At 44.0% G+C, this 27,370-nt stretch overlaps 1 protein-coding gene across 6 annotated transcripts in view; it reads left to right on the top strand.

Annotated features, from left to right (window-relative positions):
* Positions 1-27,370, top strand: part of EPHB2 (EPH receptor B2) — an 805,310-nt gene that overhangs the window by 727,422 nt on the left and 50,518 nt on the right. Inside the window, exons 9-14 of one of the 6 annotated variants that reach the window (XM_078643038.1) lie at positions 254-321; positions 6,501-6,623; positions 10,991-11,238; positions 11,979-12,194; positions 14,496-14,645; positions 22,900-23,093. In XM_078643038.1, the coding sequence (XP_078499164.1) occupies positions 254-321; positions 6,501-6,623; positions 10,991-11,238; positions 11,979-12,194; positions 14,496-14,645; positions 22,900-23,093 (999 nt within the window). Of the gene's footprint in view, positions 1-253; positions 370-6,500; positions 6,624-10,990; positions 11,239-11,978; positions 12,195-14,495; positions 14,646-22,899; positions 23,094-27,370 lie in introns of all 6 variants that reach the window. The other 5 variants (XM_078643040.1, XM_078643037.1, XM_078643039.1 and 2 more) reach the window with 5 other exon arrangements.

The following is a 27,370-nucleotide window of genomic DNA, read 5'->3' as shown; positions in this document are numbered from 1 at the left end:
TGTATTATTACTCATTTCTAGATGTCATGGTCTTAGGGACCTTTGTTAATTGCAAAAGTTCTAAAAGCAGCCCCCAAGCAGATTTCTGTTTTTTTTACTTCTTTTTAAGAACAGAGCCCTTAAGTGTGTTTTGGACTTTAGCAAAAGGAGAAGTTGGTTTATGGCTAAAGTGGAGCTGTTATTGAGTGAAATTCAAGGTGATTTTGGTGTTTGTGTTTTTGCTTCCAATCCCCTTCTGTTCTTCTCGTTCCAGAAGGAGGGGCTTCGAGAGAGCAGACTCCGAGTATACCGATAAGCTACAACATTATACCAGTGGCCACAGTACGTACAGACTGCCTTCACCCGGGCCGGGTTCTCGTTCACTCGTTGGTTCGTTGGTTCGTTTGTTCCCTCTTTCACTCTTTCCATCCACCATCTCAACAGCTTTGGATGCAGGAGGACTCACATGGGAGGGCCATTGACACCCCGGTGCGCCAGCTTAAAAAAAACACAATATACCGCAAGAATGAGCCAACACTGACCATCCTCTGCATGCTCTGCCTGTCTTATTCAACACCTCAAAATGCATGTCCTTATTTAACCTCTACACAAAGCTGCATACTCTCTGGTTTATTTTCAACAACGACTTGAGTAAATTGTCCATATTTTGAATCATAGCCCATTACCCACTTACTTTACATACAGCTAATCCCTTGCCTGCTCTCCATCAATAACTTAATTGTCTTCTTCAGTGTTCACCTCACAAATGTTTCACATGAATGACCCTCCACCCACAGCTCATAGCAGTCACATGTAATCCTAACTTATCCATACTGGGATAATGCATGGAAGAGTTTATCTCTTATACATTAACTGCTAAATAGAGGTACCCACTCAGCATGCTACTCACCATAAAAGAACTTCAATGACTTGTCAGAAGAAATAAGTGCTTTATAAATGCAATTACAATGCAGTTCAACACGGTACAAACTACTAGCACGGCAAGGCTGACTATTCTCCTGCTGCTCATGCTACTGCTTTATTCGCTCAGTCACAAGCTCTTGGTGTGTTATTGTCATCCGGCAGGCTGTCGCTGTCAGTCACGGAGTTCAGAAGATATATTTCTAAAGAAGAATGCCTAGAATACTGTATGTTTTGTCACCAATGGATATCCTTATTCAGTGCTTAATTTTGGCCGGTGGTTGCCAGTGGGGGGGCACAGGCCCTTATTTTTGGGCCCTGCACTTATTTTTCCGCATCAGATATTAACCGACCAGAAGAGCGGGAAAACACACAGATCGGAAAGATGGAGGAAAAGGAAAACGGAAAAACCATCACAGAGGAAGAAAGCAGGAGCCTGCAAGATTGACATAAAGTGGGAGGGAGTGTCTGGTAGTGGATTTAAAAATCACCAGGTAGTTTCAGATTACCAGCATTGGTATTCGGCGCATCAAGAGCTTCTGGGCAGAACTTTAGGCACTGACACTTTCTTTTATAAATTAGGAACTGCTTATGTTTACTGTATCCCAGGACATTGCATACTTTTTTAATTAACCAGTGTGTTCTATTAAACCTCTCTCCTGCAGGAAACTTAAAAGGGCATATTCCAATAGTCCCTCTTCTCACAGGGGCCCCTGCTGTATATACGCACACTGCCTGGACGCCATCTTTCTTGATGGCTGAATATGTTGGCCTAAGTTGAACTCCCAAGGGAGAGTCCACTGATTAGCAAAGGGAAGGGGTGGTTGGAGCATACCATTTATGGAAATGAGATTACAACAGTTGGGTATGGTCAGGGCACAGTAAGCCACTGTGGCCAACCAGAGGTTATGTGCTAGGGGTTGCATGTTCGTTCGTGTGACTTATATTTCTTGACCATTCATGCGTAGTCTCAAGCGAGGATATGCTGTTTAATATTGTATAGCACATTACTATTGACAAACTGCAGAACACCAATCCGCGCTGGATGTCTGTGTGAGCCCTTGCTGGACAGTCTCCGCGTTGAACAAGTTACTTATCCACTCGACTTAAGAGTAAAGCTACCCAAGCCTGCGGACATCTGGAAGAAGTCATATCTGCCCATATCTCCCGTGTTAACAGACCGGCCCAGCAGCTGCACTCAGGGCCGATCGCGATGATTAATATTAGCCGACTGCAGGGTGAGGGCTGAGCTCAGAGGCTTGGCATGGGTTTAGAGATGAGCCATCTCTCCTAGGCTGCTGGTCGCACCCCAGCCCCGGCCGGCCCTGGCTGAAGGCTGGTCTGGCGCCAGGCTCTGCGTGTTTCCACCTGCCATCCCAGCGCAGGTATGCGGGGGAGACGCCATCTTCCCTTTGAAGGATGCTGGTACAAGGACGGCATCCTTACGTTATCATCCAGATACAAACCCGTCGTCCTCTTATCAAAACATTAAAATGATAATCAAGGTTGAGGAATTTCTCATTCGAGAATAATTTGCTAACCGCAGCATACAAGTACTTTCTTTAAGAATTGATTTGAATAGAACTTAATACTAGGGAATGCTAAGACAGGGAATTCTGCACTGTTTGTGGAAAAAATCTGCGGGGTCCCACAGGAACAATGCGACCGCTTGCTGTCGGCGACACTTGTTTTTCGGCGCCATTTTTTGGCGTGAAATGTGTGCTTGTGTACAAAAGGGACAGGAGTATAAATTTCCTGCTAGATATAGCCAATTTGCATTCCACATAATTATATGTAATTTTGGCTAATTTTTCTGCAATGTTGCTCGATTACTCAAAGCTAGTTATGCAAATTCCTCACATTCTATTCAATAGTCTGTTGCCACTGCAAAGTCCAGTAGGGTTGGCTAGCTGTCAGTAGCACGACTAGTGCTGCCTCAGGTGAAATAACATGTGACTGCCTCTGCCTATCATTTCATGGGCAATAGACATGTGTGGAATCTGTCGATTTCCGTATAGGCTGGTAGCATACATTTTAAGTGTCTCAGCAGCAGTGTGTTTATCTGACAACTGCTGGCTTGGAATGTGACAAACGGCATTAAGAACAGCACAACGACAACAATGTATGTATATGAAAAGTGGTGTTAGCAGTGATACTTTTAAGCCAACCATGGGCCTGATTCAGATCTCGGTGGACCGGTTTCTCTGTCACAACGGTGACGGATATCCCGTCAGCCGAAATATAAATCCCAGTATATTCTACAAACTTTACAGATCTCTCGCCCATGATAATAGATAAAAAGCAAATAAAAACCAAATATACCTTGCATTTATTACATCATAGACAGTTCTTGCCACATGTAAGAAGCACAACTCCAATAACTCATATCTGGGATATCATGGAACCTCAACATTCCATTGTGCAATGTCATCTACAAATAGTGATACTCAAACAACACGCACGAGCACAACCACCTCAAAATCATTGCATTTTTTCTCAGTACTCACCAGTGGACGTTTCTTCCCATTTGTTTTAACACCATAATGTCGAAGTTGTTTGCCTTTAGCATCCCTCAAGCAGACTTGATATTCAAGCACATTTAAATATGTCTGTGATTGTTAAATATTCCTGAGAGGTCTCTGTCTTTGGCACTCGCTTTTTTGTTTTTTTTGGGTGTAGTGTAAAGCACTGGTTTGTTGCCTTCCACCCCCATTAAAGTCTTAACAGAGGCTCTTGCATTAGACACATTGTACAATCTTGCCTTGTTTCCCAGACCGTGCAAGTAGAAGATTGAACTGTCTGATAACAGATTGAGAGATAATCATGTTTGATTTACAGTTCATTTGTTAAAGGTGCCCACCTCTTTATTTCAGGGAATGTTCCCACTGGGGGACAAATCTGTGGTACATTTCTCCATAAAAAAGCTTATTTTAAGGTCAGTGTTCATAGAATGAGTTACTTCCTCAGGTATTATTCAAATTCCTTTGGTACTGAGAGCAGTATCCTGAGTGTTTCTTCAAGTTGAATCTTCTCTGGGTTCCTCACTCTGAAGTTACTGCTCGTCATGGAGAGAAACCTGCTTCTCTGGATATCCTCATCCCTTCCACCATAGACTTAGTGCACCATACTCAGACATTTGTATTTCATTCTTCCGTTCGATGGCTGCCATTGCCTTAGTAATGTACTTTGATTTCTTTAATTACAAGGAATCTGGCATTTAGCTTCTTATTTCAAGCCCTAGTGTCTATTGCATTACAACCTATTATGATAATCCCACCAGGACAGAACCAGTTGCTGGTTAATCTGGTTCTTTAATAACACCCTCCACAGAGACACCAAAGGGTGAAAGGTCAGTTATTGGAATCAATGTGGTCGTTGGCGCTCTGAAGGGCTTCACCACTTCCTAGTTCACCGGACAAGGGTAAGGTTATCACATGATGCTCTGTCCTTGGGCCTAACCTATGCCCCCTTTTAGCCCCCTATCCCCCCTTGAGGTGGGAAAGCATCACAGAGAGCAAGACAGCAGGGAAGGTTAAGGGGGAACAAGCATACAGGGAAGAGAGCAAGAAAACACACACTCCTCTCCTGTGGAAAACATTCAGTGACAGAAAAAGGTAGTTCCATCATAGCAAGCAATAATAGCAGTGGAAGCATACAAGTTAATCAATCAGAACTTAAAGACCGAAAGACTCCTAGGAGGGACAGATACAATAGTAGGGAGTACAGCCATCGAATCAAGAGGCGACAACTGAAATAGACAGCAAAGCCACTTAATCATGAGCAAGGTGCTGGCACAAAAGTCACTCATCATGTCTGGAAAAATGGATCCAGCCACTATCTATAACCCAGGGCACAAGTCGTAAAAAAAGAAGTGGGGGGACGCTGTCACCGAAAGTGACGTCACGACAGGAAGTGGCGTCACGAAAGGTGCCGAGCTCCTCGTCCCAGAGAGGCCAAAGAGTGAAGTCCAGCTGTTTGGCAGGGGGGGGCAGCGTTCCCCCCGGTAAAATAAGTGGGGGGACGCCGTCCACCCGCGTGGTACCCCCGACTCAAGCCCTGCTGTAACCCAGACCCAAAGAAGAACTACGCATCAAATGACCTCTCCCCTACCCCTCCACCCCCCACGCCCCCCCCCCCCCACTCACACACACACACATACACACACACACAAACTCTAGAAGCTTCGGCAAGTTCTGAGGTTTAGCGGACACCAGATAACATAAACTCAAGAGCGGAGGGTGAAGGGAAACACATTGAACGACCATGTTATGGTACACAGTTGTAGTTTGTTTCCAGAATATCCACGAAACAGTTTCAAAGATGTATGTGGGCGAACACGCCCTGCGAGGTGCTGATGCTTGTGTTGTATTTGAAAATAGTGACTCGTTTTCACAAGCTGGACAGTTCGTTGTCTAGGTCGTTGTGGCACTTGTCGCATCTCGCATTCACGCACGAAAGTGCCCATTGGGTTCCTGCCTCATAACAGGGAGAACGTGTACGTGGCACTGACAGACAGTAATTATATCACATCCTAACGGCCGGGTGTGCGCGCGCGCGCGCGCTTCTGACACCTGGCGCAACGGTCGCCTGGCTTGAATGTTCGCGTGCTGCTCGCGCGCTCCTTCTTGATGTCTCTCCTTAACTCTCACACCTTCTGCCTAATCTCTTTATCGCATAAACCTCGATAACACTCGCTTTCCAGGGTGTTAATTAGCAGCTTGTGTTCAGAGCAGCAATTGATGGCAGCATATTTCAGCACTAATGTTCTCTAGTGTCAACGTTTAACAGTACATTTTTGGTAGCAGACTCGTTCAAACATTTACCTTCAACGCCTTATCTCTGTGCCATCAACCTTTGCCAATTACTCTCCCTCCATACGTCTTATCTACCTCTGGCCTTTTATATTCTGCACCAGTAAGTCTCCCTCTGTCACCCCTTCCTCAGTTTCTTTCTCTCTCGTGCCTCTGTTTCTCCATTTTGCTCTCGCGTTTCTCCTCACCCTCTCCTGTGTTTGTATTTTCTCTCTGGCCTTTTTCTCATAATTGTCTCTATCTCACGTGTCTCCTCCTATCTCGTTGGCTTTCTCTGGTGTCTTTTTTATTTTTCATCTCTAAGGATTTTCTTTCCCATCTCCTTGCCTCTGTCTCTCCGTGTTTTACCTTAATCTCGCCTATCCTCTTCTTCTCTAAGTTCTCTCTCTTTCTTTTCCTTTGTATTTCCATTAAATGTCGTCATCTTTCTCTCTCTCATAGACGATTTGTCTTTCAAGCCTTTCTTCTCCACCCTCCTTTATCTGTCTCTCTCCATGGTCTCCTATTCCAAGTCGCTCTTAAGTTTCACTTTCTTTGTCTATCTCCTTCTGCACTGTCTCTCTCCACCCTGTGCCCCCTGTTCCATCCTCATCTTTTCACTTTGGACCACTCCTCTCTTTCAGCCTTCTCTCCCCCTCTACTATATTCAGTCTCTCTCCATGTCCTCAGAGACCTCTCACCTTTCTGACTTCCTCCTTTTCTTTCCTTGACATTTCCCTTTCTGCTCCACCAATTTTTCTGTCTTCCAGTTTGATTCTTCCACACTCTGACACTTTTGCCTTCTCACAGTGACCCCTGGGATGAAGATTTACATTGACCCCTTCACTTACGAGGATCCCAACGAGGCTGTCCGTGAATTCGCGAAGGAAATAGATATCTCGTGTGTCAAAATAGAGCAAGTGATTGGTGCAGGTAGGTATTTGATGGCACACGTCATTTCCTGTGTAAGAGTTACATAGACTGGTGGTGGGCCCACACAGTGGCGCCAACATTTGTGCAATTTTGTGAAGAAAGGGTTAAGAAGTCCCCCAGAAGGCAATTTGTAAAGTATTACTCCTTAACAAGTGTAAACGTTTAGATCTGTTTAAGGCATGAGTAATACCCATGATTCTTCAAACTGTGTCACATGAAGAACACCTTCCAGATCCCCTGCTCACTTTGCTGGAAAGGACACTCTCTCCTGTGCATTACCATTTATTTATTTAAAGTGTATGCCACTGTTAGGTAAGCTTAAAGAGGCATCCTGCTCAATGCATAGCCCATTGCATTCTGATAATTGTTGGTTTAGACCTGACATCATTCTGCTATACAGGCTGAATAACACAAGACTGTTGCACCTAACACCTAAAAATGCAATTCAGGGCTGATGAGGATGAGTGAGGCCATCACTTTTTTGTTGGCTTCTAAATATTTGGGTGGGTATATTTATGTAGCTTTTGCGCAGCACCTTGCTGCGCTGCGTGACAGGGCACAAATGTGAAGGATATAACATAATGCAACACATTCCTGTCCTTTCCTTGCTCTGGTGCCATTTTGACTGCCTAATGCCAACGCAGGCACCCTTGCGTCATGGTGCAAGGGAACCTGCTTTGTAATCAGGATTGCTTTTGTGCAGGAAGAAACACCTTTCTGCACAAAAACAATCCTGAGAGGCCTTTTCCTCTTTCTATGTGTGCTGTACACATAGAAAGAAGAAAAAACGTGGAGAAATAAATATATTTCTCCTCGTTATGCCTCACTTGGGGAGGTGTAGCATTTTGACCCATCCCCATGTTTACCAGTGACGGTAAATCTGTGAATACACCAAAATCCATGGGTGAATGCGTGGGAATCTCCACGCTCCACCCGTGGAACGCCTCCCTGGGGCAGAGTAATGCAACGCAGCTATTTGCGCTGCGTTACGTTACTCTGGATTGATCGAGCCCTGCAGTGGCCTTACATGGCTTGATAAATCCGACTTGGTATTACTTCCAGTTGCTTGGTGCAAGGGCAATGCAAAACCTTCATAAATATGCCCCTAGGTAACTTACAAGCTAGATAGTAAAGCACTCAGGGAGTTATCCCTTGCCTCGGTATGTGCTTCTACTCACAAAATTTGGTTTCTCTTCCATAATCAGCAGAATAAAATAATGTATGTGCCTTTGCAACTGAAATATAAGGAACTGCATATAAATCAACATTTAGCATTGCTAAACTCTTACAAGGAGCTCTAATATGAGTGAATCATGTGTCAGAAGTTGTGTAATTCTAATTTGAAAATACTGCAATGTGAGTGTTTGAAGAAAATTAATCCAGTTGCTCAAAATGCAATTGGATGCGTTTTGAAAAAGAAGGCTAATACAGCTTGCCTACTTGGCCTAAGACCTGCTTTACATTTGCTCAAGAATACAATGAATGTAAGGCTATTGGCTACTTACCACTGGAAAAACTTAGGGGTCAATTAGGATGGCGGACGGATCGCGTCCGCCATCCTTGCCTGTCCGCCACCTATTTCTCCCCCGCCATTTTATAATGGCTGGGGGGACCATGGCGGACGGGAAGACCGTCCGCCGCATTTCCGCCGGAAAAGCTCTAATATGGTGGCAGTGTCTATCAGTCACCGCCAGCCATATTAGGATGTGCTGGGGGCTATGCATTTCCGTGGCGGCAGGTCCTTGCTTTGGGGGCCCGTTGCGGGCCCCCAGGGTGAAGGGGGTGTGGGGGTGCACATGGGGAGTACCTATGGTACCCCCTGCAGTTGCATGCACAATGCAGCAGGCACCGCGCGGTGCCTGGCGCTTTGTGCATGCAAATGCACAGCATGCATTTTTAACTTTGCGGCAGGTGCTGCTTAAAGCAGCACCCGCGGCAATGTTAAATATACGGGATGTGACCGCCAGGGTGGCGGTCACATCCTAATTCCAACGGAGGGAACGCCGCTGCCCCTGCAGACGGTCCCTCCACCTCGGGGTGGCGGACGGACGCCATCATAATCGACCCCTTAATTCACTGCTGAGGAGCATGAGTGAAGCTATGATATGTTATCTGTTGTCAAAAACAGCATCCCCATATCTGATGATCATATATTGAACTGGGTTGGCTGGAAGGGCGATACCCTGTAATCTCAGATCCTGGGGCAATTTTCGGGGAGTCTCTCTATTGCACAGTGCTAGGGCTGCTCGGTTACTTAGTTCTTTGCATTGGTGGATGAGAGTGCTTTGTGTCCCTTGTTGAAGACATCTCTCGGTCTACATCATATGCACTAAGTGGGCAATTCTGAGACTTAGCGCTCCAGTCATCGCAGTTCCGTAACGTGGACTGGTACCGCAGTCATCGCAGTTCCGTAACGTGGACCGGAAACCGCTGACCAGAGTCTCCGAACTCATGTTGACACCGAATTAGTGCATGCACCGTAGGAAGAGTGTTGAATTCACAAATGTGCTTATGTCTCTGTTCGGTTCCTGTGTGTAGGCGCAGAATAGGATCCGGAAAAACCCACTGGTGAGCTGAACCATAATTCTCAGGAGGAGCTCATCTCTTTCCATCCGAGTCCTCCTGGTTTTTCTTCACTTGGCACAGGCATCAAGGAAAATTTTTAATCCCGTATTAATTTAAATGTGCTAATTATTTATAAAGCTTTGGGCGTTTTAAATTAAGATAAGCAAACATTAAAAGCGTTGTATAATTAATACACTCTCCAAAGCAAATTCCTCCTTCAGTTTATTTAGGTCTTGGCTAGACCTGATGTCACTTAATATTTAATAGTCCCAAAGTATTTTTGATTCACTGCAATTCCATAATTTTTAAAAATGCGACAAAATGATGCTGATCATAATTGCCCTCTAATTATTGTAGTATGGAATATCGAGAAGGACATTTTAAGGTCTCACACTATTAAGACCAGAATATGGAAGACCAACATATTGAGAAGGTAGGAGCACAGAGGGAGGTATAGATTTACTATTCTTAACTCCACATCCACGTACCTTGTCGATATGTATATATCGTCAAGGTACATAGAAGTGGAGTTAGATATCAAAAGTCGATATATGCTTACCTGTTGATATTTTGCCACTCGATATTCGGGTCACAATATTTTGTCATCTCAGCAGTCCCTCCTCGATATTCCAAAACCACGCTCTTCTAAAGTTACAAAGGTTCAAATGCAGCCTGTGAAGTGCGTAAACATTTTATGAAGCATTTTAAGGGGTATGCAAAGCAAATTAAAGTATCCTACATGCTTTAAATCAGAGTTCTCCAATGTCGGTCCTGGAGGTCCAGATGCATGCCAGAATATTTATATAACTACATTTATCTAAATGTGGATATGCTACAATTCTGGCATGGATCCGGCCCTCCGCAACCGACACTGAAGAACACTGCAAAAAGACCCTACAGCGTGGGGGCAAAGCCGCTCTCATTCCACCATAGAGTTTAAGAATATTTGTAAGATCAAGCTTGGGGTGCTTTGGCCCTCAAAACTCTTAGGGACATAAAGAGCCTTCAAAGACAGTAGGGAATTTAATTGGAGTTCATAATCGTTTTCTCAGGACCGAGTATAAACCAGAGTAATGGCCCAGTAGAGGAACAGTTTATACTGGTGTGAGCCATCCCGGTTTGTTACCTGCTTCTTCACATGTCAACATGTCCCCAACAAGTCAATGGTTTTAATCTTCTAGCCAGCAGTAAATGGAAAATAACACTAAGTGTAAGCTCTGTCCATGGCAGAATCGGAAAACTCCAACCCCATCGAAAACAATTGTGCTAAATTACCACCGGCGGTAACGATTCCAGCTGTCAAAGATGGTAAGTAGCAGGAAGGGATGGTTTTGCACAGTGTTATTTTTAGAGCCCGCATTTATAAATACCACCGGTAGGAATTATATTTAGGAAACATTATCTGTCACTTCCTCTGTGTATCTTGTTACCTGTACCAGAAAACCTTGTGTTATCCCTTTGCGTCATCCCTTACAATGTCTTACTTGTTCTGTGACGTGGCAGATGTATACGCCAATAACCACTATACCAGCTCAGCCAAGTTGGTTCCTCACATGACTCCAAAATAAACTGTATTTCCATTTATTAACTGTTCTTGAGTTAGTATATTCAGTGTTGCACTGGACGGAAGTGCGTTGATGAAGCACAGAGCTCAAGTCATCATGCATCCCTTGAGCTTTAGAAACTTATTTACAGGTCATTTCTGTGTACAGTCTTACAGTCATCTGTGGAAATCGATAATATCATGTTCTGAAGGTTGTGGTGGAGAAACATGCAGTGTGGGCTGTCTCTGTCATCCCCAGGAGAGTTTGGAGAGGTCTGCAGTGGTCACCTCAAACTGCCCGGAAAGCGGGAGATATTTGTGGCCATCAAGACCTTGAAGTCGGGCTACACCGAGAAGCAGCGACGCGACTTCCTGAGCGAGGCGAGCATCATGGGGCAGTTCGACCATCCAAATGTCATCCACCTCGAAGGAGTGGTCACCAAAAGTGCCCCAGTAATGATCATCACCGAGTTCATGGAGAATGGGTCGCTCGACTCCTTCTTGAGGGTAGGACACCCAGAGCTAAAAATTGTTGGTTGTGAACATGAATGGGAGGCAGATGTGTCACTGTGTGATGATGGCTGTGTGTGTGATAAGGGTTGGCAGGTTGTGTGTTCTGTTTATGTGAAATGCTGCGGTCAGTATTAGGAAACTGATGTGTCAATTGATGATAATGATGATTGTTCCTCCTGTGCAAAACGCATAGTGCTCAGTGGAGGAGCAATCTTTTTGCTGCTGTTGGTTATTCTTGTACAGGGCGCCATTCTATGGGGTGATTGTCTGCAATAGTAACTTTTCAGGGATTCTTTTCTTTCCTGAAGCCATAAAAACAGCTTGAATCTCATCTTATCCCGATTTTGATTTGTAAAGTACTTGTTTGCCTTACAGTTCTATTTTCTCCTAATAATAGTAACATACGGTATAGACACCAGATTGAAGGAAAACATATCTGGGTTGTCTTCTCACAACTGGCTTTCAGTAGTCACCTGATCAGCACAAGCTATGTCATTGCAGTGAGTGGCCAGGGCAGACATGTAGACTAATTGCTACAGGGTAGACCTCTAAATTCAGATTTTCTTCTTAAGGTGATAACCGATATAAGCATCAGCATCAAACGTGATAAAGTTATAAATCGTAGTGGCAACTGCTGAACTTCAAGAGACTCATAATCATGTTTTAGCTTGCTCTCAATTTCTTTCTTGTTCCTTTAATCCTGAGGTTTACATTTTTACCTATTTTGTTTGTAGCAAAACGATGGGCAGTTCACTGTCATCCAGCTTGTGGGTATGCTGAGGGGCATTGCCGCAGGCATGAAGTACCTAGCGGATATGAACTATGTACACCGAGACCTGGCCGCCCGCAACATCCTGGTTAACAGCAACCTGGTCTGCAAAGTGTCCGACTTTGGCCTCTCGCGCTTCCTGGAGGATGACACGTCGGACCCCACATACACCAGTGCACTGGTAGGAACGCGTTATCATTGAAGGCAATGCGAATGAGAGGGTGTGTGGGTGTATATAGATAGGTGAACAGCAATGCATTCAAGTGCAATTTTCTTCTGGCAATGACTACCGGGTGCTTATTACCACAAACAACAACTGAACCATTTCAAAGCATGTGCTGTGGAGTGCACAAAGTTATCCACAAGGAGCAGGGGATGTGCCCCCACTGCACGGCATCCATGCCCCTCAGACCTTCATCTGGAGGCAATCACCGTTGAATGGTGAGAAGGGCATTTTGTTGTCATTCCAAATAGCCTCTGGTTTCTTGCAAAAGAGCTCCAACCAATGAAGGTGGCACTTAAAGCAAGACTTGTATTTACTGATGTGGGCACCTGGGTTATAGATGATGATTCACATCATCAACTTAAGTATGTATGTATGTGTGGTATGTATGTGCGTATTTATATATTTATTTATTCATGCGTTTTATAAATCACAAGATGTACCAGTTTTGTTAATTTCCTATAGGTCATCACACTTCAGGTGGGTGGCACAGGTAGCATGGGATGTACAAGTTTTGTTCATTTTATATAGGCCATCATACTTCAGGTGGGTGGCACAAGTGGCAAGGGCACGTGTTAAATACTGACCTGGGGTTGATCTGAACCAATCTTGCAAAGGAAAGTAGCTCTGTGATCCTGCTGAAACCATGCCCTTCCAGAACTTGTAGCTGGAAAGTGGAGTAACACCTGCTGTGGAAAACAAATATTTTAACTGTGTTGGTTGCAAGGTCAGATGCATGCATGTGTTCCTCAAGCCAAGCAAATGTAATCAAGCTATAATATTTATTGGAGAGCAGTAAAATACAATGGTATCAATGTGTTTATTTCTCGGAGAAGTGATATTACAGAAGTGCAGTTTTCTTTGGTGATACAATTCTGCTTTCATGGAAAATGGGTATTTTATGACTAGGCAAGTTGAATCTGCTGGAGATTCAAGTTAACCTGACTTGCAAAATGATCGGAAAATGAGAGATTAGATCCCAAAAGCTAAGACAAGACTGTTAACAGCATGACCTAGGACTGCATTTATTATACCATCCCCTAAGGGCTACAGGAGCAAGGATGTAAAACAGAGAGGACACGTGCAGAAACACGCACAAGCGCACACAGACCTCTCAAGCACAAGGTACATTTTATACTCCAACCAACTGACTGCTAAATCCTGTTAATTAAGGTTTCTGTCAGCAGGATCTAATCTGTCCTTTAATTACTACAGCATTGTTCACCTTAACCTGAGTCAGATATTAAATGCCTGGCCTGAGAAAAGGAAAAGTTCCCTCCCTCTGTGCAAACACAAAAAGACCAAAATTCTAAAGATGTAAATTATGCAATTGGAATCTTGCAATAGTTAGTAAATTACTTAATAAAAAAGAAAGTGTTGTATATTTGTATTTTGTTTTTTAACTCTTTGGTGATGTGGACATTCCGGATACATCCATAGTACATTCAGCAGATCTATACCCCATGAGTTAATTGAGCCACTAGAGCCCACTAAAGAGGGGTCAGCTCGTGGGCTCTCACTGGCCAAGGTCATTGGAAGCACCGTTCTCTCAGTACTCCTGGAAAATGGTCTAAGTCTAAGACGTCTCTTGTGATGGATGGATTTGTCCAGTTTTTCCGTTATTTCGCTTATTGTATCATTGTCAGTGTGTTTCACTGTTTTTCTTATCTTTTTTAGTTATTTCCTTTTTCAGTAGTTGGTTTACTAAATCGGAGTTGTTTCACATTTTTTATTTCACACTCTTTTCGGGTTCTTCCTTTGTGGGTTCATTGCTGCAAATCCATTTTCTTAGCTATTCTTTCGCAGTTTCCTTCTATTTTTCATTGTGTGCCATTTACCTTTATTTTCTTACCTCTAGTTGTCCACTTCACTTCCTTTTTTGTCTCTTTTTTTATCCATAGCTATCTCTCCCTTCTTCACAAGAGTCGCATTCCCTCCTTTCTTCCATAAATATGACTTTTTATTTTTCCTTCTAAGTGCTAACCAAAAGTCTTATGCTTAACTGCCTTTCTCACCCTTTGCCAGAGTGGCCATAGCGGCACCTTTCCCACTCTTGACCGCTTCCTTCCCTCACAGCTGTGTCCACCACCTCCTAGTGTTTTCCCTCTGGTGCCTCCCCAGGGCCACATGTCCCCTTTTGCCACACCGCCGCCTCTCTAGAGGTGGAGGTGTGAGTCCACTTGCGCTTCATTTGCCGGCTTCATCTGGTTTCAGACTGAAGATAATTGCTATAAACTCCCTCTCTGTTTTTTCCTGTAGGGTGGAAAGATCCCAATTCGATGGACAGCACCTGAAGCAATTCAGTACAGGAAGTTCACCTCAGCTAGTGACGTGTGGAGCTACGGCATAGTCATGTGGGAGGTGATGTCCTACGGGGAACGGCCGTACTGGGATATGACCAATCAAGACGTAAGTCAACTAAGAGAGCAGTATCTTGGATTCAATTTATAAACTGCTATCGGGTGTGAACAAATATGGTTTTCTGTTACGTCAAGAGCCACAAAAAAGAGGTAGCTCTACTACAAATGGATGCAATGGCAACGTAAGTGAACCCCAGTCCTGTGTTAGATATGAAGCCGTGAACTGAATAAAGCCATGCTCTCGGATGGACGCCTATGCATTAACGTATGCATGTGTGGGTTCGTATTCTTATAGTGCAAACATAAGCCTAAACAGGACAATGTTCAGTGAAGAGTAGAGAATATGATTCAAGAGAGTGAGCAGTAAATGGGGGGCAGAGAGTGAATGGTCTCATCCAGGGGCATGGCTGTCAATGGACCAGCCGGTGCATTGGCACCGGGGCCCAGAGATGTGAAGAGCTCCATTGCACCTGGGGTTGCTGCAGAGCTGTCCCCATTATGTGGAGCCTCCCAGCCGTCCACGCGTCCTTGGGTCTAAGGAAGGCCGGAGGGCGAGGGTGGATGTCTTCCTCCAAGTTTACCTAATTCATTAAAAATCCACCCGCAGTAAAGGAGCCTAGTTAAAGCCTTTTGATCTTTCCAGACCCTATAGAGGTAGGCAGTATTGCAGCGCATGTTCTGCACTGCTGCGGACTATCTGTGCTCGAAGGCCTCTTCTGATGCGCCGTACCTGGCTCTGACTGCATTCCCATTCAACCTTTTGTGTGCCAGCCAGCAAAGGGCAGGCAGCGGTGCAGAAGTTTAGCTATCAATGTCCAGTAGGCGCAATAGCTCCACATCCTGAGGGCATAAGGAGCTTCTGTATCAAAGTTATGGATGTCTTTTAGTACCCATCATGTGGAAGGAGGTGCATTTTCTTTGGTTGCCTTAGAGCCCATGACATCCTTATTACACCCCTGTTTCAATCTGTTTGGTGCCTGGGTGGGCAGCTGGTGCTGACGGGCCATCCAGGTGAAGTGGGTGCTTCTTCTTGAAAGGACTAGCATGATGGCATAGGGGTGATAGGTGTGACTTTAGATTCTGGGTGCAGAGTTTGTGGAGACCTTCCTCAAAGCTTTTCCTTTTTTAGTATTTTTTCAGTTCTAGTCTTGTCCTAAAACTCTTTGTTATGTTGATCCCCACCTGTTAGAGTTACTTCGTTTTTTCAGGTAGTAAGTGAGCAGGACAGGAGTAATCGCCACCCAGAATGGGGTGAAGATTTGATCATACTTCAGAGAGTTATCTCGGTTTTGATGGTTGGTTTGAATTTTTTGCCAGGTGAATGCAGCCGATCTGCTCTTGGAATGGAATTGTTAATGCTTTTTCTGCTATTTTTATTACGAATGTGAAGTGGGCCAGGGCCCTGTAGGTGGCTAGGTCATCGGGGTCTAGGTTTACGTCATCAGGGTCTAGGTTTACTTTTTTAGCAATGGGAAGATATATTCTCATTTGAGTTTCAGGGAACGTGCCAGTGGGGTGCTGACCACGCTGAAAAGTGGCGTAAGTACTTCTTTCATGAGGGATTTCATGATAGTGGAGGGGTGGATGTTTGCTCCATTGTTACCTTTTGAGTGGTGAAGGTGACCTTGAAGTGTGCAATAAACATGGACCACTTGGATATGTTGTGTGGTGAGACAGGTGGTATGGCATAATTTGTGTGGTCTACCAGTTTTGTGTGGTGGTGTCTGTCAGTTGCCCAATTGTGTCTTTTCTAGAAAGAATTTGTTGATGTCTTTGCATTAAACAGCTATTTACGGTGTGGTGGGTGGGTTCAAGCAAGAGGTTGGTGCAGTGTTTCATGGCTTTGAAGAGCATTTGCTTCTATTGGAGGCTTTTGGGATAGTTAATATGTACTCAGTAATTTTGGCTGCAGTTAAGTCACTTTGAAAAGGGCTGGTTCTACTGTCTAAGAATATGATAATATGAGGGGAAATTATGTCTCATGCAGTAGCCTCAAAATCAGTTTAAAAACCAAAACTCTGTGCTGTTGTGGACATTAACCTGTAAGATAAATGTAAAATAATTGGAAAGCTTGGCTCTCACATTCCAAATCATGTAAAATCATTGCAGCACTGCTGAAGCTTTTCTGTCTCAGACTGTGAAGCTGTATGCACAGTGTTAACCAGGGCCACTAGAATTATGTATCAGGGGAGGGCCAAATTATGCAGCAGGGTTAAGTAAATTATGTGGCAAGAAAGGCAATAAATACTGTGTACTGCAGCCTTCTTGTGATACTATAATGTCTTTATTGTGCAATTTTACAATTGTTAACACTGTGCGGATATTGGAACATTGGTTGCATCTTATTTTAAAACCCACACATAGCAATAAGCAACCAGAGAACCTTTTCAAACTGCCTTCCGCTGCACAGCAACACGTGTCACTGCGTTTTTATTAACTTTTGAACCGTTTGAGCTAGAAACAAAACTGTTTGGGGTAAAATGTGCAAATAATGCAGCAGATGATAGATTATGTGGCAAATGTGGTTAATCTTTAATTATGCGACAAGTGCGGTGGCGGCACCCTCACATAATTCCAGTGGCACGGGTGTTAAATAAGGAATATTTATCCTGTCAAAGGCACGAGCCTCAAAGATGTTGAGACACAAGGGACACGTTTAACCCTCTTGTCTTTTCCCCTAAGGTCTATGTCCTTGACCAACACTTTTTTAGCTCTGGCATTAACCAAGAGGTTTTGATTTTGCTAAAATTATACTTAAAATATACTTAACTAGGCCAGCCCTCCTCCTCCTCCTGTCTTTTTTTTATCATTCAAATTTTTATTGGACTTACTACAGCATGGCGCAGTGGCTTAGCCCACTTCAGCCATTGACTAATCGCACTGTGCGTGACGTTTCACAAGGAGCAAATTCACACACAAAAGTAGTTCTGTTTAGTACCGGGGACTTCTATATCGGTGTGTGCTTTTTTAGACCAAAATCATATTTTTTGCTTTTAGCATATATTGTTTCTAAGTTCTACGAGTCTGTCATTTCCCCAGCATTAAAGTTATGCAAACACTATGACAAAACAAGCATTGACAAAGCCAAAAGGCTGCATTTCAATGCCAGACCTATTGGCTCGTATTTGTTTAATACTGCCTGTGGGGCGCGGATGCCTTCGCCCTGGTAAGCTTTGGTAAATATCTTTGACAGCCTTTCTCGTCAGGCGAGGCAGCTCAGCTCAGACTTGGAAGTGGAGACAGTGCCCATCTCTCTTCGCCCCATTCGTCCATTTTGGCCTCTTCTTGTGTTTTTCAATTCTTAGCACATTTGCCTCTCAAGGGGCAGATGGCAATAATCTTCTCGCAGAGGGAGGAAGCTACCCTGCCAACCCTTGGGGCGTCATTTCCGCGGGCCGACGCGCGGCACCGCGCACCAACTTAACATTTAGGCGGGAGAGTCGTGGACGCCGGCAATTCTCCTGTGTGGGTTTGTGGCGACAGCACGCCAGGAATAGCAATCTTCTCCAGAACGTCAAAACGTACTTTTGGGGGCAGGGTGGTTCGTGAATATAATTATTCCTGGCTGTGAATAAAAGTCTCAGGGTCCCGGGGTGAGCCGACTGTTTCCTCAGCCGTCTCTCCGCGCTTTGGATCTGAACAGGTGGCAGCCCCCTCCCTCACCTCTGCAGTCAACCAATCGTCTCTCCCTTCTCCCGGGGGGATCCTCGCTGCATATTTCTGGTGCGCCAAAGATTTAGTGCATTAAAATTCCTCCTCGCTCTTTGCATTTGCCTCCCCCCCCTCCCCCTCGGCACTCAATTAAAATGTTAACCTCTGTCCCACAGCATAGGGCTCTGTCATCTGTGATTTTGTGAGGGAAGAGGAGCGAAGACAGAGAGGGAAGAAATGAGAGAGAGGCAGGGTTTTGTTTGACAAGCCCCTGAAAGTAGTGGTCAGTGTGCAGAAGTAGGGAACCATTGTTTTCACAAACAAATTATAATGGATCCTCGTGTGCCCCTCCTAGCCAGGGCGTCTTAACATCATTATAGGCCCCCTGGCAAACCAGTGCACTGGGCCCTGCTTGCACAACCACTCACAGGAATAAAAATGTTTAATGGAAAATAAGTGTTCAATTCTGACCGACATGGGTCCCATATGCACGTGGGGCCCCCAGACAACTGCACAGCGTGCCCATGGATTAACACAGCACTGATTCTAGCACAAGGATTCTCCTGTCAGCACCCCTAGCACAAGCACAGGCAGAATTCCTACATTTCTTCAGATGTTGATTCTTTCTTCCTTGCAGTCAGGATTTTAAGTGAGAGGAACAAGATGGGAGACCTCTAGTCTGGACAAAGATGTTTAAGTAAGAATCCTTTACAAGAGATGTGGCCTAAAACGTGTGAACTATAATCCTGTAAGTGACACGGGATGCCATCTGAGCAGTATTTGGATGCCACTGTGTGATTTTGTCTGAGTGCAATCAAACATTTTAGGCAGCAGCAAATACACCTGAAACAATCCAGACCTATTGTCTTTGCCAATTCTTGTTAGCACTCATTTTTAGTCAATATCAAATAAAAGAGGGACAGCAATGATGTTTTAAGTTTATAGAACTGAAAATGTTGAATTCTGAAAATGAGACTGAAAATACGAGATTGTAGGATAAACATTAGAAAGGTCTCTGAATGGGGGGCATGTAGTTCTGAGTCACTCAATTGGGCACTTTCACTTTCCTTTCCTTTGAAATCTTACATCCTTCGTTCATTTATCCCACTTTTCTCCCTATATCTCATCCTGAGGTTCTACATCTGCTTGTCTCACTCTACTTCTCCTTCCTCTTCATCACCTGACACACAGTGACAGACATTATGAAAAACCTGCACTATTTGCAGCTGTAACTCAAGATCTCAAAATAGTGCCACCTCCTGAACGCCATCACACCATGAAGTCACATAGACACCTAGAGGCCGCTCTGTCTGCAGTATGTGCTTCACCAGTCTACCATGTTAGACGTGAAAATCAAAACCACAGAAACAACTTCATGGATAAGGAAATATTCTTCAGAAATGAGGACACATATTCCGTGCATGAAGAAGTCAAACGTGTGGAAAGTAAACAGGTGTTTGCCGGACTTGAATTACTTGAGAATTTTTGCACTTGGCGAGAAAGAGACCAGTCTATATAATATGATAAGGCCATGAATATAGGCTAAAAACAGAGCCATTTAAATGTCATTTAAAAAAAATTACTTCTGAGACTGAATACAGGCAGAACGTGTCCCACTTTAAGACCTGCTTGCAACTTTTGTTACTCTCATCTGAAACAGTTGAGGTTGCAGAAAGGTTTGCTGAATTCGTAGGCATGAACGCGTAACACCCACCATGCTGGCAAATCAGCCCAATGGGCGTTGCGCGACTGGAGTGGGCCACTTTGTCCCAATGATGTCTATCTTTAGCTTTTCTTTCCCCTGGAGTTTGACTGCTCCATGAGGCGCGCTCCATGAAGCCCGCATTTCCCTCAGGAAGCGCGCATTTCTTTCCCCTGGAGTACGACTGTTCCATGGCGCGCGCGCGCATTTCTTTCCCCCTGGAGTACGGCAGCTGCATGAAGCGCGCGTGTGCATTTCCGCCCCCTAGACTACGACTGCTCCATGAAGTGCGCCTTTCCTTCCTCTTGGATGAACCTTCCTGTCAGTGAAAGCTGGGCGATGAAAGAGGCTGCTGCGACCTAGGCGACCTCTAGGTGTTGGAAGCCCAGGAGGCCAAAGCGCCGGCGAGATGGAGTCCGAGATTTACAGAGCTCTGCATAGGTCTTCTCTGTCTGTAGCCCTACACGCCTTCGCGATTAGAGAAATTATTTTTGGGGGATTCCAAATTGGAGGTGGTGGTCGCTTGTAATTAACCTGTCCAGACGGTAAAATACAACCCCCCTTCCCCCCCCCCCGGTAGAATGTGCCGCCCTGAGGCAGGAGGGGTGCGGTAGGCAGCTTGCAGCTGTCAGGATAATGTAGGCGCTTTCCTGTAAAATGACCCTGCTTGTCAGACTGCAGGCTCCTGGCTGCGCGAGCCTGCGTCACCCAGAGCCCTGTCAGAGGTACTTTCAGAATCCCCTGCTCTAGATGTTGACAAAGGTGTCTCCCCTCGCCGAGGGACACCAAAAGGAGTTGAGGGCACCATTCCCTCTGTGGCACGTCTTCGCTGTCATTTTTCACAATCCTGGATTGGATAACGGGGGTATGTTGGAGCAATGACGTGGCAGATGTACTGCTTTCTACATACATGTTGTGGTGCCCGATAGAGTTCATAGAGGTGGCTGTGGAAGGGGCAGGTCGGCACAGGGGCGACCCACTGGGGCGCATGTACCAGGCAATGGGGCACATAAAACATATACTGTTTTTTTGGGGTGCTGGGCCTGGCAGTGATGTTTATGAGGCGACAGTGCATTTTAATACATTTTAATTGGCACCCAATGGTGGCCTGTGTAAGTCGTTTCAAGCAGGACCTGTGTTTATTTTTTGTCTCTCATAATCTGTTCTTATTTATGGACTGTTCGCTGCATTTTACCATAAGTAGGACTCACATTTGCTGGTGAGGTATTTCAATATGATACCAGTACGTTGTGTTTTTTAGTGCTTATTTTGTGAAAATGGTAGTGCCGGGCCCACGGTATTTCTACACTATCTTCTGTCCCTGCTAGCACTGCCAAATATTAACTAATACACAAGTGTGACATTTTGACTTTTGCAGTTCACCTAAGAGTATATTGAATTTGTTGCTCATGAGCTCGCCTCAAATATATACAGACAGCATCACCATGTGGTAGACTGCCATAAATAAGTGCCAGTGTTTACAAATAAGTGCAGGCGCTAACACCGGGACAAATTAAGCTCCGATGTACGCTTCATACCTTCTCTGAACTTGTAGACGTCGCTAATGACCAATTCATTGTTACTCAATTTACAACCTCAAACGGATGCAGAGCTGAGATAGACTTGGTGGGATTGTAACTCGTGATTTGCGGATCCCATCTGATATCTTCGGTGAGGATATAACTTTCTGACCCTTCTTTCCAGTAAGATTGTGTACAAATCTGTATATCAATTTGGAGCGCACACTGCATGGAATAAACCATCCACAAGCACAGCACTAAATAAATGTCTACTGAAATCTCTGTGGAACCCTAAGGAACTATGCTAATTCTGGGTGCTCCCCATTCAATCTTTCATAGCTTCTAAAGTGAAAAAAACATTAGCAGAGCCAGTAGGTCTGGCGTTGGCTGTCAACCTTTTGGCTATTACCGGGGAAGCGCTGAGCCCTTGTCAATCTAAAAAATAAACAGTTGGATAAAAGCAAAATTATTTTTGGTCTCAAAAAGCTCTCATAACTGCAAATCTCTGGCACTGAAAGGAAAAACTTTGTATGTGGGTGTGCTCCTCGTGAGATCAGAGAATGCCGTTACGCACATTGAAATCAGTGAATGGCTGAGGTGGGCTATTGCTGTGCCTTCTTTCGGTATGCTGTGGTGGGTGGGGGAAAAAGTGGATAACACAACAGACAATAGATGAAGGTTATTGACTAAAAGTCCTACTATATTATATCTGTAGTTTTAGTAAAATCACAAGATCTTAGCTGACTCCAGACCAAACAAGAGCTATTCAGCTGGGTAACAGAACTGATTGTAAATTTTGCTTAACCATTACTCACTTTTTTATAGTGCACTATATAAATGTTGTAATTATTATTTACTTCCTGAGTTTCTTGTTTTTTTCTCTGTGCTGCCCCACAAACACACAAAACACGCACTATATATTACCATGGTACCACGCACTGTATGCTTGTTCACTACTACTGCCCTCATTACGAGTGGCCCAGTGTTTGATTTGATATTTCTTACACCCTCTGAATTCTGACACAGATTGGTCAGAATTCATTGGGTGCAATAAACAGCCAATTATGAGTTGTCCCTGAAAACGAGGTATTACATGCATATTTTGGTGCTTACCACACCAAAATCTGTATATCCCACTAATGATCCCACATTTTTTCCCTGAAAAAATGATTCAATCTTTACCTGCAAAAACTTATCAGGGGAAAACTGTGGGACTGTAGTGTTAGCTACCAACTCATAATCCTGGTGTGTACAGAAACAGTACTTACCACACATACCAGACTTATTCCGACACCCGTAATGATGGAGTATGTGTTACAAATTTCTGGCGACACAGTTCATTTAAGGGGCTTAGGGATATATGTACTGCAGGAATAGGTGTAATGCTGTTATCTGGTAATTAAATGCATATGCATGCTTCTTTTTTTCAGGTAATAAATGCCATTGAGCAGGATTATCGCCTCCCACCACCCATGGACTGCCCCAGCGCCCTCCACCAGTTAATGCTGGACTGCTGGCAGAAGGACCGCAACCACCGGCCTAAATTCGCACAGATTGTGAACACGCTGGACAAAATGATTCGAAATCCAAATAGCCTCAAAGCAATGGCGCCACTCTCGTCCGGGTATGTAGGGTGGGGACTGCACAGTTATGGAAATTTGGAGAAGGCCAATAGTCAGCATGAATGTATGAGAGAGATACAGCTTAATTCAACTCAGCTCCACCTGGGAAAATGTGTCAGCACATGAAATTTGTGAGGTGGTAGTTCCCTGCTACTTTTATATATTTCAAAGTTGTCTCACCTCACCCTTCCCCACTTTATAAGGTCCATCACTGGCAATGTGATTTTGAAGTTACATTGATGACTATGGAGTCTGGAGACCTGCGTTCTAACCTTAAATCCACCACTTGACCAAAGATTTGAATGAATTTGAGGGAAATCCCTTGGGGTATGATTTCGTAGTGGGTGATCAGTTAAGAAATAGTAACTCTTGTTCTGCATAACAGTCTGCTTATGGGCGCATTATCTTGACTAGACTGCACACCCCTCGTGGTTCAATGTGCATATTTTCCTTTTTTTTAAATTATGTCTATTGGTATTCATGCAATAAGCACATAAAATACAACAACACCGAAAAAGAGTGCCACGTGTAGGAGATATAGTAGTGCAGCCACAGTTACAGACAGCCACTTGACAGTAACATCATAACCACGACCAGTGCAGATAGCAACAAACATCTACTCTCCCCTAAGGAAGAGCCGGGAGAGACACCAGGCATGCGGTGAGGAACCTATAAGTCCTTGGGTCCTGAGGGTGCTGGCAGTTCTTCAGCATATAGTTCCAATTGTTCTTTACAATAAGACATATCAGGTAACCATTGTCTTTTAGTGGGTGTTGCCTGTTTATCCCAGTTCGCCACTCGTCTTTTCGCTAGTAACAAGGCCACTGCCATCAGACTATGGATCGCAGGTGGATTGTGCATCACTTCTAAGTATAAATGTACATATTTCCTTCGAGCTCGCCCCATGCTATGTCAGACACATTAAAGGGGGTAATAAAAGAGCAAACATCAGCAAAGTCTTAAACTTTCGAGTCACAGGCCTCATAGGCTTTAGTGGAGACTTACACTATTGTCACAAAAAGCTCTTGTGTGCATTGGCAGAGTCGTTCTGTCTGCACATCTGGGTTTCTTACAAGTCATTGAAGATTCTCTTCTGCCCCTTTGAACCTCAGGGTGTGTCACTTCTTTCCATTATCGCTTAAATCTTACACTTCAGTGGTTTCTCACTCTTTACCACAAGGCCTTTTTAAGTGCAAGGCAGCACAGCACTTCCATAACAACACTTTCCTTAAACCCTGACGTTGCTTGCTTTGCTCTTTATGGCATCATGGTTCCCTTGTGGCCATTCAGAGTCTCAACTTTTCCTGCAACACTTCTCATAGATGTTAGCAGGATTTCACTGTTTCTCAACATCATGAAAACATTTCCCACATAACAGGAAGTACTAGACAGTTCCTAGTTCATGCAGCTGAAGTCATGGTGACAGTGTAACCCATAAAGAAGAGCCATTCACATCTTGCTATATGACTGTGTGCCTTTTTTAATAGAGTGTATAACTGCAATGTGTATCCTCAGAACGATATATTCACTAATCTTACGCTTAACTGCTGTTATATTCATTATGAAAAGAGCCATCTTGTACATTTCTATCTGAAGGCCAAAATGGCTTCCATGTGCAGAATAGCCAGTTTCAAAATGTGCCATAATATTGCAGTCTGCGCTGAGAATGAGCAACTGTCTTAATGTATACAGTAGTGAAAGAACACCACCACACTGGCGTAACATTATCCTCCTAAGCCCCCGCGGTGTAGGGGGCCTGATCCCCAGGGGGCCTCCTCCGGCACTGGACGCGGCTTCTGGCCTGAGAGCCCCTGGCTGGGTCCGTAGCGTGGTGGGCGCCCAATGTACTTTGCAGGGGGACCCCCAAAAGTTTTGTTAAGGCACTGCACCACCAGAAAACTGGTATAAGATAGACTTTAAAGTTGAGGTAGTGGCGTAGAGGCTAAACCTATAGTATTAGAAAAATAGATTGATGAGGTCTAAGAATTTGGCCCATATGGTGTTTTCATGTCACCTCCTACCACTGTACCTCATGCTTACTGTGTAGCAGATCATATTCCACACCTCACCCTACGGCTGCTTCAGGGCGCAACTCCGTGCAATCGGCTTGGATCACACTTTTGGCTTGTAGTGCCAAGTGGTGTTTTCTTTACTAAAGTCTACCATGTAGGACAAAAAGAAGAGCTGAGTTTTTGGAGTGTGATTGATTTTTTCTGATTTAGCTACCACCTATAGCGACCATCATTATGCAAATCAGCCATATTCCTACTCTAACAGGAGCAGTCAGGCCACGCCCCCTCTGCACAAACATAATCCCAGACTGATTTGTGCATTATTGGGCCTTGTCGATGAGCAGCAGTTTCAGGTCTTCTGTACAGTCAGCCATGACCCACATCTTGTAGGAAATATTCAGTTAATCTCAGCCAGTGTTAAGTCATTAGTGCGCAAACAGGAAACTCAGCAACGTTCAGTCCGCCTTAGAGACGGATTTTTACATTATTTGTGTGATTTGTTTCTACCTTTTGGACGAAGGAGGAAGGAAGCCATCTCTGCACCTGCTAATAAGAATGCATTTCACTCAGGGAGAAAACTAACATACAGATCACATCACAGTTCAAGACAAGAACTTCAAGGAATACCCATCGACCCAACCTAAAACCTGCCGAGGTCCGGGCGGCTATAGCCAAGCTCCCCGCGGGAAAAGCCCCAGGGCTGGATAAGGTCCCGGGGGACCTCTACAAACAGGAACCCGAGATATGGGCCCCCTATCTCCTAAATTTTTTTAATGCAGTTCTCGGGGGAATGGCACTTCCAAATACTTGGCTGGGAGCCGAGTTGGTCCCTATCTTCAAGAAGGGGTCACCTCTCCTCCCAGCCAACTATAGGCCAATCAGCCTAATAGATGTATCCCAGAAACTTTTTACGAGGCTGATTTTGGATCGCCTTTTAGACTGGGTTGAGGACTCAGAAATCTTGAGTGACTATCAAGAAAGAAAAAAAAAACCTGGAGGGGCTTCAGATGATGAGGAATGTCTCATAGTTGAACTATTGAAGGCATCTGTCACGCCAGCCAGAAATGCTTTTTCTTTTCGTGTGACATCTGTTTGCAGACAGAGCTGACATTTTTTGTACAATGTCTGTTGACTTCAACTACCCATTAATTGAGAATGTTTCCAGGCCCCTGCAAGTTGTAAAAAAATATAGTTTACCAAAGTAACCTATACTTGAGTAAGCAGGAGTAGAAAGGCTCATACATGTAACAGCTGTGCAAACATCTTACTCACTCTCTTAAGTATATTATGAATACATATTTGAGCAATATTATCTATTAGGGTGGGCATTCCAAGGTAGTTATTGTTTGGGTGGAGTCAATGGGTCTGAGGTGAAGCCAGGGCCCTACTCCACCCAGTCATTGTCCACCAGGAATTGCCCTCCCCTAGCATAATGTTGCTTACATAAATCAGACCATTACAATGAGGTGAAATGCACAAAAGTATTTGTGATAAGTTTTGTTTTTCCTGGAACTATGTAGGTTGAAGGTTACTGGAAGCATTCCTGTTGGATTTTTTTGAGTGATAGCACTCTGCTTTTTTTCTATTTAAATGCATTGTAGTGAATGCCTGCTTTTAAGTCATAACAAGGAGTTTATAGAAAGGGTGAAAGCAGATTCTTGTCACAATATGAATCATTCATTGATGGTGCCATGCTTATTTTAAGAATTGATGAGTGATGTCTGCCGGGATTTGATGGATCATATCGGAGTGGAATTTTTTTTTACTTATGACTTTTTCATAGAAAAACAGGAAGAACTGAAATGAGGACCGATTTTCCTTAACTTCACAAATATATTCCTCATCTTTTTGACATAAGTCTGGCATTCTGAGTAAAATGTACTTCTTTTTTTTGTTGTTATAATTTTTTATTGACATTTTGAGAAAATGTAATCATAAGTACAATAAAGTTAATAATAACTTACAAATTGAATGATTAAATTGTACTTCTAACGGGTAGCAGTATATTGACAGGCTGTTAGGTTTCCACTGCAGCTTTTTACTTCCTACCCACTTCTTTTTGTCAGTAGTTGGATTTTCCAGCACTACTGTGAACCGACTTCAAAATCATTTTAACATGAGTTAAATAAAAGCAAATAAAAAAAAACACATTCAAAAATATATATTCATTGTCTATAAAACTGGCTCCCTGTATACCTTGTAAATGGCTATAGCCAAAGGAAATTAATTAAAACAGAATTTAAAATAAGTAGCATTTTAAATTAGAT

Source organism: Lissotriton helveticus, chromosome 5_1 (assembly GCF_964261635.1).
Source record: "Lissotriton helveticus chromosome 5_1, aLisHel1.1, whole genome shotgun sequence".
NCBI lineage: Eukaryota > Metazoa > Chordata > Amphibia > Caudata > Salamandridae > Lissotriton > Lissotriton helveticus.
The sequence above is the reverse complement of the archived record's forward strand: the minus strand, read 5'-3'. Positions and strand labels throughout refer to the sequence as shown.